The sequence below is a fragment of the Salarias fasciatus genome, chromosome 17, assembly GCF_902148845.1.
Source record: "Salarias fasciatus chromosome 17, fSalaFa1.1, whole genome shotgun sequence".
Classification (NCBI taxonomy): Eukaryota; Metazoa; Chordata; class Actinopteri; order Blenniiformes; family Blenniidae; genus Salarias; species Salarias fasciatus.
The window spans coordinates 306,492-319,128 of record NC_043761.1 but is presented as its reverse complement, the minus strand read 5'-3'; the positions used below and the strand labels follow the sequence as shown (position 1 = coordinate 319,128).

Sequence of the window (12,637 nt, the reverse complement as noted above, 5' to 3'; positions counted from 1 at the left end):
TGACCCTCCATGATGCCTTCACTGACCCTCCATGACGCCTTCACTGACCCTCCATGATGCCTTCACTGACCCTCCATGACGCCTTCACTGACCCTCCATGATGCCTTCACTGACCCTCCATGATGACTTCACTGACCCTCCATGACGCCTTCACTGACCCTCCATGATGCCTTCACTGACCCTCCATGATGCCTTCACTGACCCTCCATGACGCCTTCACTGACCCTCCATGATGCCTTCACTGACCCTCCATGACGCCTTCACTGACCCTCCATGATGCCTTCACTGACCCTCCATGACGCCTTCACTGACCCTCCATGATGCCTTCACTGACCCTCCATGATGCCTTCACTGACCCTCCATGACGCCTTCACTGACCCTCCATGATGCCTTCACTGACCCTCCATGATGCCTTCACTGACCCTCCATGACGCCTTCACTGACCCTCCATGACGTCCCTCCATGATGCCTTCACTGACCCTCCATGACGCCTTCACTGACCCTCCATGACGCCTTCACTGACCCTCCATGACGCCTTCACTGACCCTCCATGATGCCTTCACTGACCCTCCATGACGCCTTCACTGACCCTCCATGATGCCTTCACTGACCCTCCATGATGCCTTCACTGACCTGGCTCCGCCCACTCCTCCACTCTGCAGCTCCACCCTTTGACCCTTCCTGTGTCCTCAGATCCCATCCTGGAGAACCAGGAAGCCTCGGACTGAGCTGCTCTCCAGTGGGCGGAGCCCTGGAGGAAAGGTGAAGCTGTCGTGCCTGGTTCTGCCTGGTTCTGCCTGGTTCTGCCTGGTTCTGCCTGGCTCCACCTGGTTCTGCCCGGCTCCACCTGGTTCTGCCTGGCTCCACCTGGTTCCGGCGGTCCTGAAGTGGGTCTGGTGACTGTTGGACCAGCTGGCTGGTTCCTCCTGGTCCACTCAGAACCAAGCAGAATGTAGAACTCTGCTGTGTCGTGGCACCGGTTCCTCCGCCGGTCCAGGTCGGGTTCTGATCCGCCAAAATAAAAGTCTGCTGCTCGCCCTTGAACTGAGCCGAGACTTCCTGCTGCCCGTCCCTCTGCGGGGACAGACGGAGACACTGGAAGACTTCCTGCTGCCCGTCCCTCTGCGGGGACAGACGGAGACACTGGAAGACTTCCTGCTGCCCGTCCCTCTGCGGGGACAGACGGAGACACTGGAAGACTTCCTGCTGCCCGTCCCTCTGCGGGGACAGACGGAGACACTGGAAGACCTCCTGGAAGACTGGCTACTAACGCGAGGAGACGTTGACTCCTGCGGAGCTGCTGGTCTCTTCAGACCCGGCGTCTGGCGGAAACTGTATTTATTGTGAAAATGTGAAGAACCAGAATGTGTGTTACGTATAAACAGAAGGTGTTTCCAGACAGTCCAGGAACCACTGAATAGATTTCAACGTTCTGCATGATCCAGAAATAATGTGTTCATAGCAGCGACTCATCAGTAACTTTTTATTTTCTTATTTACATTTTATTCCTCCAAACTCCCAGAGATTCAAAAGCTGAAGTGTTTATAAAAAAAATTAACGTTGCTAATTCATGTTCCAGTTCTTGCGGTGTGTGTGTGTGTGTGTGTGTGTGTGTGTGTGTGTGTGTGTGTGTGTGTGTATAAAGTCATCGGCTGTTTGACGTGGGGACGTTCAGAGGACAGTGGATGTCCCTGGATGGACAGGTGCTGCAGACTCCCCGGTCCAGTCCCCTCTTCCTGCCTCCAGCGCGCTCCGGGATTCAAACCGTGGTCCCAGAGGACAGCCGCGGCGCCGGGCCGGCGCCCGTCACTTCTGGTCGGCGCCCACGTCGTGGAAGTACAGGTTGGCACAGAGACACAGCAGCACGATGGACGCCAGCATGTAGTAGATCAGGTTCCGGAACTTGGGCTCCAGGTCGCCCTGCCGGTACCAGAAGATCTGAGGAAACAGGGACCCGTCAGGCCTGCGCCCGCGCCCGCCAGGGACCCGCGCCCGCCAGGGCCCCCGCGCCACGGAGTCTCACCAGCACCACGGTGGAGCCGCACGCCAGCAGGATGCAGACGGCGAAGAAGACGTTGAGGGGCCGGGGGGGCAGCGAGGGGAAGACGAAGGACCCGATCACCGTCACCTGGAAGACACGCAGGGACAGGGCTGGGTCTGGAGCTGCAGGACACACACACTCCACTCCAGCCCAGAGCCACACACTCCACCGACACGCAGACCGGGTGGAACCGGCGCCCATCTTCAGGACCTCTGAGGAGGCGGAGCTTCAGCAACTCGGTCTGGATCTGGAGACAAGCCGCTTTCAGCCTGCAGGCCTGGACAGTTCCAGCAGCGGCCGTGAGGGGGCGCTGTGAGGGGGCGCCGTGAGGGGGCGCTGTGGCTGGACAGTTCCAGCAGCGGCTGTGAGGGGGCGCCGTGGCTGGACAGTTCCAGCAGCGGCCGTGAGGGGGCGCTGTGGCTGGACAGTTCCAGCAGCGGCTGTGAGGGGGCGCCGTGAGGGGGCGCTGTGAGGGGGCGCTGTGGCTGGACAGTTCCAGCAGCGGCTGTGAGGGGGCGCCGTGAGGGGGCGCCGTGAGGGGGCGCCGTGAGGGGGCGCCGTGAGGGGGCGCCGTGAGGGGGCGCTGTGAGGGGGCGCTGTGAGGGGGCGCTGTGGCTGGACAGTTCCAGCAGCGGCTGTGAGGGGGCGCCGTGAGGGGGTGCCGTGGCCTGGAGCACTGAAGCCCCACCCCAGGCCGGCTAGTGGCTAACAGCTAGCGGCTAACCACCAGTGATCAGGATGTAGAGCCGTCCTGCAGTCAGTGAGCGCCTCCAGCTCTTTCCCTAAAACTTGTCTTCCTACCCAAAATGCATTGCGCTTCGCCTCGTGTCCTCTCAGGACAGCCGAGACGGTTTCCAGGGGACCAGAGTTCACCTGTAAGATCTACATCTGGGTTCAGGGGAGCTTTGACACCTACACACACGAAGTGGTCTCGGGTCCTGCAGGGCTGCTGTGACGTCCCTGAATGGTCCCCCACACTACAGGACAGTGGACAGTGGCTTCTTCCATCTCCTGCCTCTAGTCCTGGTTCTGTGGATCGTGCCGTATTACGGAGTGGTTTCATATATTTTCTGGACTAGTGGGGCTGTTTGGTCCGGACCAGACCTGGTTTCGGGGATGGCTCTGTTCCTGTGGGCAGGTGTGACGGCTCACCTGGACTCTGGTCCAGACCTGATGTCTGCATGAGACCCATTTCTAGAAACGCATGGCTTCATACCACCTGTGACCACTAGGGGTCACTGTTCGACACCAGGTCTGCTCCTGACTGTCCTCCCAGGATCAGGAGGGACCAGACCGGTCCTCTCATGTCTGATCCTGTTTGGATAAGGGCTGTGAACCGTCTCGCCGTCCCAGTGGACATGGAACCGACTCCGCTCCCGGCTTCAACTCCAGTCCTGTCAGGAGCAGGTCTGGACCAGTCCTGGAGCTCTGGACCGGTCCCGTCAGGAGCAGGTGTGGACCGGTCCCATCAGGAGCAGGTCTGGACCGGTCCTGGAGCTCTGGACCGGTCCTGGTTGTTCAGAACACCTGGAGACAGTCTTGGAGTCACTGAGCAGCTGAGAGGACGTCCACTCACCAGGACCACCAGAGACGTGAACCCCCCCACGGCCAGGTTGACGATCCGATCCTGCAGGAGACGAGACAGAGGGACGGGTCAGTGGGACCAGCACTTCCTGTCCTCCAGCCAGCCCCGACCCCAGCCCCCCAAAACCACAACCTCACCCTGTCCTGGAGAAACTGGTTTTGTGTGTGTGTGTGTGTGTGTGTGTGTGTGTCTGTGTGTGTGTGTGTGTGTCTGTGTGTGTGTGTGTGTGTCTGTCTATTTGGGGAAACGAGGGTAGAAAATCCAGGAAGTGTTGGAGAGAATTCAGTCTCAGGACCAGCAACGAACCAGAGGACAGTCGGGCCAGAGGACAGTCGGGCCAGAGGACAGTCGGTCCAGAGGACAGACAGGCCAGAGGACAGTCGGACCAGGGGACAGTCGGACCAGAGGACATTCGGTCCAGAGGACAGTCGGACCAGAGGACAGTCGGACCAGAGGACAGTCGGACCAGAGGACAGTCGGGCCAGAGGACAGACAGGCCAGAGGACAGTCGGTCCAGGGGACAGTCGGTCCAGGGGACAGTCGGTCCAGGGGACAGACAGGCCAGAGGACAGTCGGACCAGGGGACAGTCGGACCAGAGGACATTCGGTCCAGAGGACAGACAGGCCAGAGGACAGTCGGACCAGGGGACAGTCGGACCAGAGGACAGTCGGACCAGGGGACAGTCGGACCAGGGGACAGTCGGTCCAGGGGACAGTCGGTCCAGGGGACAGTCGGACCAGGGGACATTCGGTCCAGAGGACAGTCGGTCCAGGGGACAGTCGGACCAGGGGACAGTCGGACCAGAGGACATTCGGTCCAGAGGACAGTCGGTCCAGGGGACAGTCGGACCAGGGGACAGTCGGACCAGAGGACAGTCGGTCCAGAGGACAGTCGGTCCAGGGGACATTCGGTACAGAGGACAGTCGGTCCAGGGGACAGTCGGTACAGAGGACAGTCGGTCCAGGGGACAGTCGGTCCAGGGGACAGTCGGTCCAGGGGACAGTCGGACCAGGGGACAGTCGGACCAGGGGACAGTCGGACCAGGGGACAGTCGGACCAGGGGACATTCGGTCCAGAGGACAGTCGGTCCAGGGGACAGTCGGACCAGGGGACAGTCGGACCAGAGGACATTCGGTCCAGAGGACAGTCGGTCCAGGGGACAGTCGGACCAGGGGACAGTCGGACCAGAGGACAGTCGGTCCAGAGGACAGTCGGTCCAGGGGACATTCGGTACAGAGGACAGTCGGTCCAGGGGACAGTCGGTCCAGGGGACAGTCGGACCAGGGGACAGTCGGACCAGGGGACAGTCGGTCCAGGGGACAGTCGGTCCAGGGGACAGTCGGACCAGAGGACAGTCGGACCAGAGGACAGTCGGACCAGAGGACATTCGGTCCAGAGGACAGTCGGTCCAGGGGACAGTCGGACCAGGGGACAGTCGGACCAGAGGACATTCGGTCCAGAGGACAGTCGGACCAGGGGACAGTCGGACCAGGGGACAGTCGGTCCAGGGGACAGTCGGTCCAGGGGACAGTCGGTCCAGGGGACAGTCGGTCCAGAGGACAGTCGGTCCAGGGGACATTCGGTACAGGGGACAGTCGGTCCAGGGGACAGTCGGTCCAGGGGACAGTCGGACCAGGGGACAGTCGGACCAGGGGACAGTCGGTCCAGGGGACAGTCGGTCCAGGGGACAGTCGGTCCAGGGGACAGTCGGACCAGAGGACATTCGGTCCAGAGGACAGACGGTCCAGAGGACAGACGGTCCAGGGGACAGTCGGACCAGGGGACAGTCGGACCAGAGGACATTCGGTCCAGAGGACAGTCGGTCCAGGGGACAGTCGGACCAGGGGACAGTCGGACCAGAGGACAGTCGGTCCAGAGGACAGTCGGTCCAGGGGACAGTCGGTCCAGGGGACAGTCGGACCAGGGGACAGTCGGACCAGGGGACAGTCGGACCAGGGGACAGTCGGTCCAGGGGACAGTCGGTCCAGGGGACAGTCGGACCAGGGGACATTCGGTCCAGGGGACAGTCGGACCAGGGGACATTCGGTCCAGAGGACAGTCGGTCCAGGGGACAGTCGGTCCAGGGGACAGTCGGTCCAGGGGACAGTCGGACCAGGGGACAGTCGGACCAGAGGACAGTCGGTCCAGAGGACAGTCGGTCCAGGGGACAGTCGGACCAGGGGACAGTGGGACCAGAGGACAGTGAGGGGGACCAGAGGACAGTGAGGGGGACCAGAGGACAGTGAGGGGGACCAGGGGACAGTCGGACCAGGGGACAGTCGGTCCAGGGGACAGTCGGACCAGAGGACAGTCGGACCAGTGGACAGTCGGACCAGGGGACAGTCGGACCAGGGGACAGTCGGACCAGTGGACAGTCGGTCCAGGGGACAGTGGGACCAGGGGACAGTGGGACCAGGGGACAGTCGGACCGAGGACAGTGGGACCAGGGGACAGTCGGACCGAGGACAGTCGGACCAGTGGACAGTCGGACCAGGGGACAGTCGGACCAGGGGACAGTCGGACCAGAGGACAGTGGGACCAGGGGACAGTGGGACCAGGGGACAGTCGGACCAGTGGACAGTCGGACCAGGGGACAGTCGGACCAGGGGACAGTCGGACCAGAGGACAGTGGGACCAGGGGACAGTGGGACCAGGGGACAGTGGGACCAGGGGACAGTGGGACCAGAGGACAGTGGGACCAGGGGACAGTCGGTCCAGGGGACAGTCGGACCAGAGGACAGTCGGACCAGAGGACAGTCGGGCCAGAGGACAGACGGGCCAGAGGACAGTCGGTCCAGGGGACAGTCGGTCCAGGGGACAGTCGGTCCAGAGGACAGTCGGTCCAGGGGACAGTCGGTCCAGGGGACAGTCGGTCCAGGGGACAGTCGGTCCAGGGGACAGTCGGGCCAGAGGACAGTCGGTCCAGAGGACAGTCGGTCCAGGGGACATTCGGTACAGAGGACATTCGGTCCAGAGGACAGTCGGTCCAGGGGACAGTCGGACCAGGGGACAGTCGGACCAGAGGACATTCGGTCCAGAGGACAGTCGGTCCAGGGGACAGTCGGACCAGGGGACAGTCGGACCAGAGGACAGTCGGTCCAGAGGACAGTCGGTCCAGAGGACAGTCGGTCCAGGGGACATTCGGTACAGAGGACAGTCGGTCCAGGGGACAGTCGGTCCAGGGGACAGTCGGTCCAGGGGACAGTCGGACCAGGGGACAGTCGGACCAGGGGACAGTCGGTCCAGGGGACAGTCGGTCCAGGGGACAGTCGGACCAGGGGACAGTCGGACCAGAGGACATTCGGTCCAGAGGACAGTCGGTCCAGGGGACAGTCGGACCAGGGGACAGTCGGACCAGAGGACATTCGGTCCAGAGGACATTCGGTCCAGAGGACAGTCGGACCAGGGGACAGTCGGACCAGGGGACAGTCGGTCCAGGGGACAGTCGGTCCAGAGGACAGTCGGTCCAGGGGACAGTCGGTCCAGGGGAAAGTCGGTCCAGGGGACAGTCGGTCCAGGGGACAGTCGGTCCAGGGGACAGTCGGGCCAGAGGACAGTCGGTCCAGAGGACAGTCGGTCCAGGGGACATTCGGTACAGAGGACAGTCGGTCCAGGGGACAGTCGGTCCAGGGGACAGTCGGTCCAGGGGACATTCGGTCCAGAGGACAGTCGGTCCAGGGGACAGACGGTCCAGGGGACAGTCGGACCAGGGGACAGTCGGACCAGAGGACATTCGGTCCAGAGGACAGTCGGTCCAGGGGACAGTCGGACCAGGGGACAGTCGGACCAGAGGACAGTCGGTCCAGAGGACAGTCGGTCCAGGGGACATTCGGTACAGAGGACAGTCGGTCCAGGGGACAGTCGGACCAGGGGACAGTCGGACCAGGGGACAGTCGGACCAGGGGACAGTCGGTCCAGGGGACAGTCGGTCCAGGGGACAGTCGGACCAGGGGACATTCGGTCCAGAGGACAGTCGGTCCAGGGGACAGTCGGACCAGGGGACATTCGGTCCAGAGGACAGTCGGTCCAGAGGACAGTCGGTCCAGGGGACAGTCGGACCAGGGGACAGTCGGACCAGAGGACAGTCGGACCAGGGGACAGTGGGACCAGGGGACAGTCGGACCAGGGGACAGTCGGACCAGAGGACAGTCGGACCAGAGGACAGTCGGACCAGGGGACAGTCGGACCAGGGGACAGTCGGACCAGGGGACAGTCGGACCAGGGGACAGTCAGACCAGGGGACAGTCGGACCAGGGGACAGTCGGACCAGGGGACAGTCGGACCAGGGGACAGTCGGACCAGGGGACAGTCGGACCAGGGGACAGTCGGACCAGAGGACAGTCAGACCAGGGGACAGTCAGACCAGGGGACAGTCGGACCAGGGGACAGTCGGACCAGGGGACAGTGGGACCAGGGGACAGTGGGACCAGGGGACAGTGGGACCAGGGGACAGTCGGACCAGGGGACAGTCGGACCAGAGGACAGTCGGACCAGGGGACAGTCGGACCAGGTTCCAGGAGCAGCAGAACTTCAGGTTAATCTTCAGTTTTCTTCATTTTCAGACGAATGTAGAGCAGCAGGAACTAACCAGCTGCTTAAGATTCGACTAACGGACAAGTGATGACCAGTAAAACTCTGAGACCCCGTCCCCGTCCCCGTCCCCGTCCCCTCCTACCCGAGCCGACGTCTCTCCAAACAGAGGCCTGTTGTCCAGGCCGCTGGTGCCGTACGTCCGGGTGGAGAAGTCTTCCATGGCCTCAGCGGGCGTCTGCACTCAGCTCCGACCAGTCGCCTCTCATCAGCGCCGCCTGCTGGGAACTCGGGGCCCCTGCTGCCGCCGCCGCTGCATGCTATTGGCCCAGAGCCCTCAGTGTGTGCAGGCCGGGGGGGACATGGTGGACGAGCAGGAAGGAGGACGCTGGGCGGAGGAGCAGGAAGTGCGGCTCAGGGCTTCTTCCTGTGGGGAACAGAGCAGTTAGCCGTCATTTTGGAGGACAGCAACCGGGCGGAGGACGTCCAGAGACGTGGAGCGGGACAGCAGCAGGAGGACGGGACTGAAGGATCGAGCTCCCCGTCCCATCGCTCAGGCCCAGTGATCCTGGTTCTGGAACCCACAAGCTCGCCGTGGTGCATTGTGGGTCTACCGTCCCTGACGGGTGGAGCCACCGGCCGGGTGCTACGGGGCGGAGAACAGGCGGAGGCGCCGTGCTGCAGCTGTCCTGCAGAGACAGTTTGACGCTGCGCTGGAAGAACCAGGCGTCTGGCAGCTTTGGGTTCGTGAAAGGTCAAGAGGTCAAGACGCCGTTTCTGTCCCATCACGGTTTCTACGGCGACGCTCCAGAAAGCAGAAGCAGCTGCAGTGATTGTGAGCAGGCAGACCGCTTCCCCTTTCTGAGCCGCGGCTGCGCTGGTTTCACTGATTCACCACCGACTCTCACTTCCTCATCTGCAGCTCCGAGTCCTCGTCGCCCCGCCTTTCTGCTGCTCCGGCCTCGGGACCATCCAGCTGCGCCCCACAGCACCACCCGCTGCTCCACCTCGGCTCAGTCCTCAGGTGCTGGAGTCACTCGCTATTGCTGCGCTGCGCTGTGGCTGCGGCTGCGGCTGCACTGCGGCTGCGCTGCGGCTGCGGCTGCGCTGCAGCTGCACTGCGGCTGCACTGCGGCTGCACTGCGGCTGCGGCTGCACTGTAAAACGGGCTTTAGTGCAGGACAGCTGATCAGGCTGAAGCCGAACTTGACTGCAGCCTGAAACCATTTCCTGACTCACTGAGCTCAGTGCTGCAGGTCTGACACCACCAGGCCGTCCAGGCCTCCACCCACCTGCTGCAGGTCTGACACCACCAGGCCGTCCAGGCCTCCGCCCACCTGCTGCAGGTCTGACACCACCAGGCCGTCCAGGCCTCCGCCCACCTGCTGCAGGTCTGACACCACCAGGCCGTCCAGGCCTCCGCCCACCTGCTGCAGGTCTGACACCACCAGGCCGTCCAGGCCTCCGCCCACCTGCTGCAGGTCTGACACCACCAGGCCGTCCAGGCCTCCGCCCACCTGCTGCAGGTCTGACACCACCAGGCCGTCCAGGCCTCCGCCCACCTGCTGCAGGTCTGACACCACCAGGCCGTCCAGGCCTCCGCCCACCTGCTGCAGGTCTGACACCACCAGGCCGTCCAGGCCTCCGCCCACCTGCTGCAGGTCTGACACCACCAGGCCGTCCAGGCCTCCGCCCACCTGCTGCAGGTCTGACACCACCAGGCCGTCCAGGCCTCCGCCCACCTGCTGCAGGTCTGACACCACCAGGCCGTCCAGGCCTCCGCCCACCTGCTGCAGGTCTGACACCACCAGGCCGTCCAGGCCTCCGCCCACCTGCTGCAGGTCTGACACCACCAGGCCGTCCAGGCCTCCGCCCACCTGCTGCAGGTCTGACACCACCAGGCCGTCCAGGCCTCCGCCCACCTGCTGCAGGTCTGACACCACCAGGCCGTCCAGGCCTCCGCCCACCTGCTGCAGGTCTGACACCACCAGGCCGTCCAGGCCTCCGCCCACCTGCTGCAGGTCTGACACCACCAGGCCGTCCAGGCCTCCACCCACCTGCTGCAGGTCTGACACCACCAGGCCGTCCAGGCCTCCACCCACCTGCTGCAGGTGGGGCTGTCTTTGCAGCAGGCTTGTAACACTGTCATTTATTTAGGCTGTATTTTTAATTCGTGTTTATTTTATACTTATTGCCGCGGGACTGAACTGGGCCGGTTCTGTTCTACTGGTGAGAATGACCACCGACTCCCAGAATGCTCCCTGAGTGACCGGGGAAGCCGGCCAGTGACCCGCTACTGCTACCGGTTAGCACTGTCCAAACATCCAGAGGCTTCAGTGTCTCTCCGAGCTGAGGGGGAAGTCTTCGCAGCTTTTCTAGAGATATCAAGAGTTCCCTGAGCAGCTGACCGAGCACCTCGGGAACCTGCGTCCGGACGCCGCCGCTCCGAGGCAGCAGGGAGGAACCACAGCCGGCCTCCGCTCTGTCAGCAGAAAGCAGCCAGTCGGAGAACAACAGCTCCCTTATGAGGCGGCGGGACCCGGACCCGGACCCGGACCCGGAGCTCCGTGCTGCCGGCACCGCCGGACTCTCCAGAGCCTGCTTCAGCCAATCCGATCGCAGAGCCCCACCGTGGGTTCACAGCACGGCCCAGCTGTACAGGACGCGTCTGAAAGTCTCACTCGTTCATCGTTCACCCGTGAAACTCACAGTAAGAAAGGGGTGGGGTGGGGGGGGCGGTGTGGGTCAGTGGCAGGGGGTGTCGGGGGTGGGGGTGTGGGGGCAGGGGGTGTGGGGGCAGGGGGGATTGGGTTGTGGGGGTCAGTGGTGGGGGTGTGGGGGCTGGGGGGCGGGGTGTGTGGGTCGGTGGTGTGGGGGGATTGGGTTGGGGGCGATCGGGTGGTTGTGGGGGTGGTATGGCTGTGGGCCGGTGGGGCGCTGTGCAGGTCCACTATGACCCGTTCTGCTGCCCCCCCCCCCCCTTTGGTGGAGGTTTTCATGCATGTCAGATCCAGCATGGACCAGGACTCGGTGGATTCGCTCCCCGGCTGCTGGGTCAGTGTCTGCTGGATCTCAGTCTGCTTCATCGAGACTTCCTCTGGTCTCCTGACAGCTTCCTGAGGGACCTGGGTGGGATTCTGCAGTATCTGGTGTTTGGGAAGGTTCTGGATTTGAAACTGACTTCAAGGTGTGAACCACAGAGCACAAATAAATGTAATGCAGCGTTCTCCCAGAACGCCGTTCATGGCTCTCTTTTTGTCTGTCCTGTTTGCCGTGTGTCACTGGGTGTGCTCAGCCCTCAGCGGCTGAATGTAGGAAGCAGCGTGAGATACACTTGATCGTTACTCGCCATGAGGGCAGGAGATGCTCTCAGTCACCAACAAGAAAAACTAGCCTGAGCAGACATCACGGTCGGTCCCTGTAAGAGCAGGTCTGCAGACAACAACCAAGGGGACGAGAACCAAGTTAACTCGTCTTCATCATATCCACCCACTGGAAACCCTGGGCAGCCACGTTAAGATTACTGATACAAATTTCAAGTTACTTTAAAAGTAATTATCTTACAGAGTAACTTACCGAGGGAAACAATGTCGAAGAGATCAGACAGCTGGAAATAGTGAAACGTTTTGACTTGAAGCGCGTCAAGTCAAAGAAAGTAACCTGAAACGGGAGTTTCAGTGTTTTCAGGGCTGAAAATATGAAATAACGACACAAACGAGTTCCGTCAAAGTAACGTTCAAAGAACGATCCAGAAAGTCAAACCACACACACTCACACACTCACTCTCACACACACACACACACACACTCCGGTTTGGATCTGAGGTTCGAGGCTGGTCCTTGGATCCACATCTGGGGCAGAAAGTTTCACGGCGGCTTCAGCGGGCCGGTTGTTTGAATTAGTCCGGTCTTCATCAGGACCGAGACGGGGACCGGTCCAAAGCGGAGACTGGTCTCACCGAGTTTACGGGTCAAAATAAGAGACCTGGGTCTGAAATAAAGACTTTACGGGTAACTCTGCATTAGCCGATAGCCCGCCGAAGCTAACAGCAGAGCGAAGTTCGGCAGCTGGTCGGTGAACTGGTTCCGGTTCGGACCAGAGGACCGAGGCTGACGGACGGAAGGCGGACAAGTAGAAAACACCGGTTTTATTCGCTCACCTGCGCGGACGAACCGAGAGGGAGACAGAAGTCCAGCCGTCCTCCCGGGAGCTAACGAGGCTAAGCTAGCGGCTTAGCGCGTGGAGAGAGGCGGGCGCGTCCCGGGCTGGAACCGGGCCCGAACAGCGGTCAACGGGCCGCTTCTCTGGACTTTTACCTGCCGGTCGGCTCCGGGGGGCCGCTGCAGGCTGCCGGGTCGCCGTTAAAGGGGATAAGCCGTCTGCGCGTCCCTCCAAGCCCCGGTTAAAGGAGAGTTGACCGCCGTTTGGCCGACAGCAGCGTCCCGCCAGACTCCGTTCACAAAAACCGGGATTTAGCGGC

At 62.3% G+C, this 12,637-nt stretch overlaps 2 protein-coding genes across 6 annotated transcripts in view; one reads left to right on the top strand and one right to left on the bottom strand.

Moving 5' to 3' along the window:
• dmtf1 (cyclin D binding myb-like transcription factor 1) overlaps nucleotides 1–1,788 on the top strand; it is a 23,672-nt gene extending 21,884 nt beyond the window's left edge. The window contains exons 17-18 of one of the 3 annotated variants that reach the window (XR_003933315.1): nucleotides 694–810; nucleotides 851–1,788. Coding sequence is in view for 1 of the 3 variants with exons in the window: in XM_030113532.1 (XP_029969392.1) it covers nucleotides 694–728 (35 nt within the window). In the remaining 2 variants the exon portion in view is untranslated. Of the gene's footprint in view, nucleotides 1–693 lie in introns of all 3 variants that reach the window. The other 2 variants (XR_003933316.1, XM_030113532.1) reach the window with 2 other exon arrangements.
• Nucleotides 1,470–12,637, bottom strand: tmem243b (transmembrane protein 243, mitochondrial b). Of its 3 annotated transcripts, none has more exons than XM_030113534.1 (5): nucleotides 12,317–12,637; nucleotides 8,303–8,584; nucleotides 3,618–3,668; nucleotides 2,024–2,128; nucleotides 1,470–1,938 (listed from the first exon to the last, which is right to left on the bottom strand). In XM_030113534.1, exons 2-5 carry the CDS (start codon nucleotides 8,378–8,380, stop codon nucleotides 1,807–1,809), a joined length of 366 nt encoding a protein of 121 aa, XP_029969394.1. In that variant the 5' UTR covers nucleotides 8,381–8,584; nucleotides 12,317–12,637; the 3' UTR covers nucleotides 1,470–1,806. The 3 variants fall into 3 exon arrangements, with proteins under 3 accessions (XP_029969394.1, XP_029969395.1, XP_029969396.1); XM_030113535.1 differs by having other exon boundaries at nucleotides 12,474–12,630; XM_030113536.1 differs by lacking the exon at nucleotides 12,317–12,637 and adding an exon at nucleotides 11,734–12,201.

What these genes read in the sequence shown, in the direction of transcription:
- tmem243b (XM_030113534.1), bottom strand. Translation starts at nt 8,380, where the DNA reads ATGGAAGACTTCTCCACCCGGACGTACGGCACCAGCGGCCTGGACAAC. An exon ending in TTGGAGAGACGTCGGCTCGG is followed by an intron (nt 3,669 to 8,302) that starts GTAGGAGGGGAC and finishes CGTCTCCTGCAG; the next exon opens with GATCGGATCGTCAACCTGGC. An exon ending in TCACGTCTCTGGTGGTCCTG is followed by an intron (nt 2,129 to 3,617) that starts GTGAGTGGACGT and finishes CGTGTCTTCCAG; the next exon opens with GTGACGGTGATCGGGTCCTT.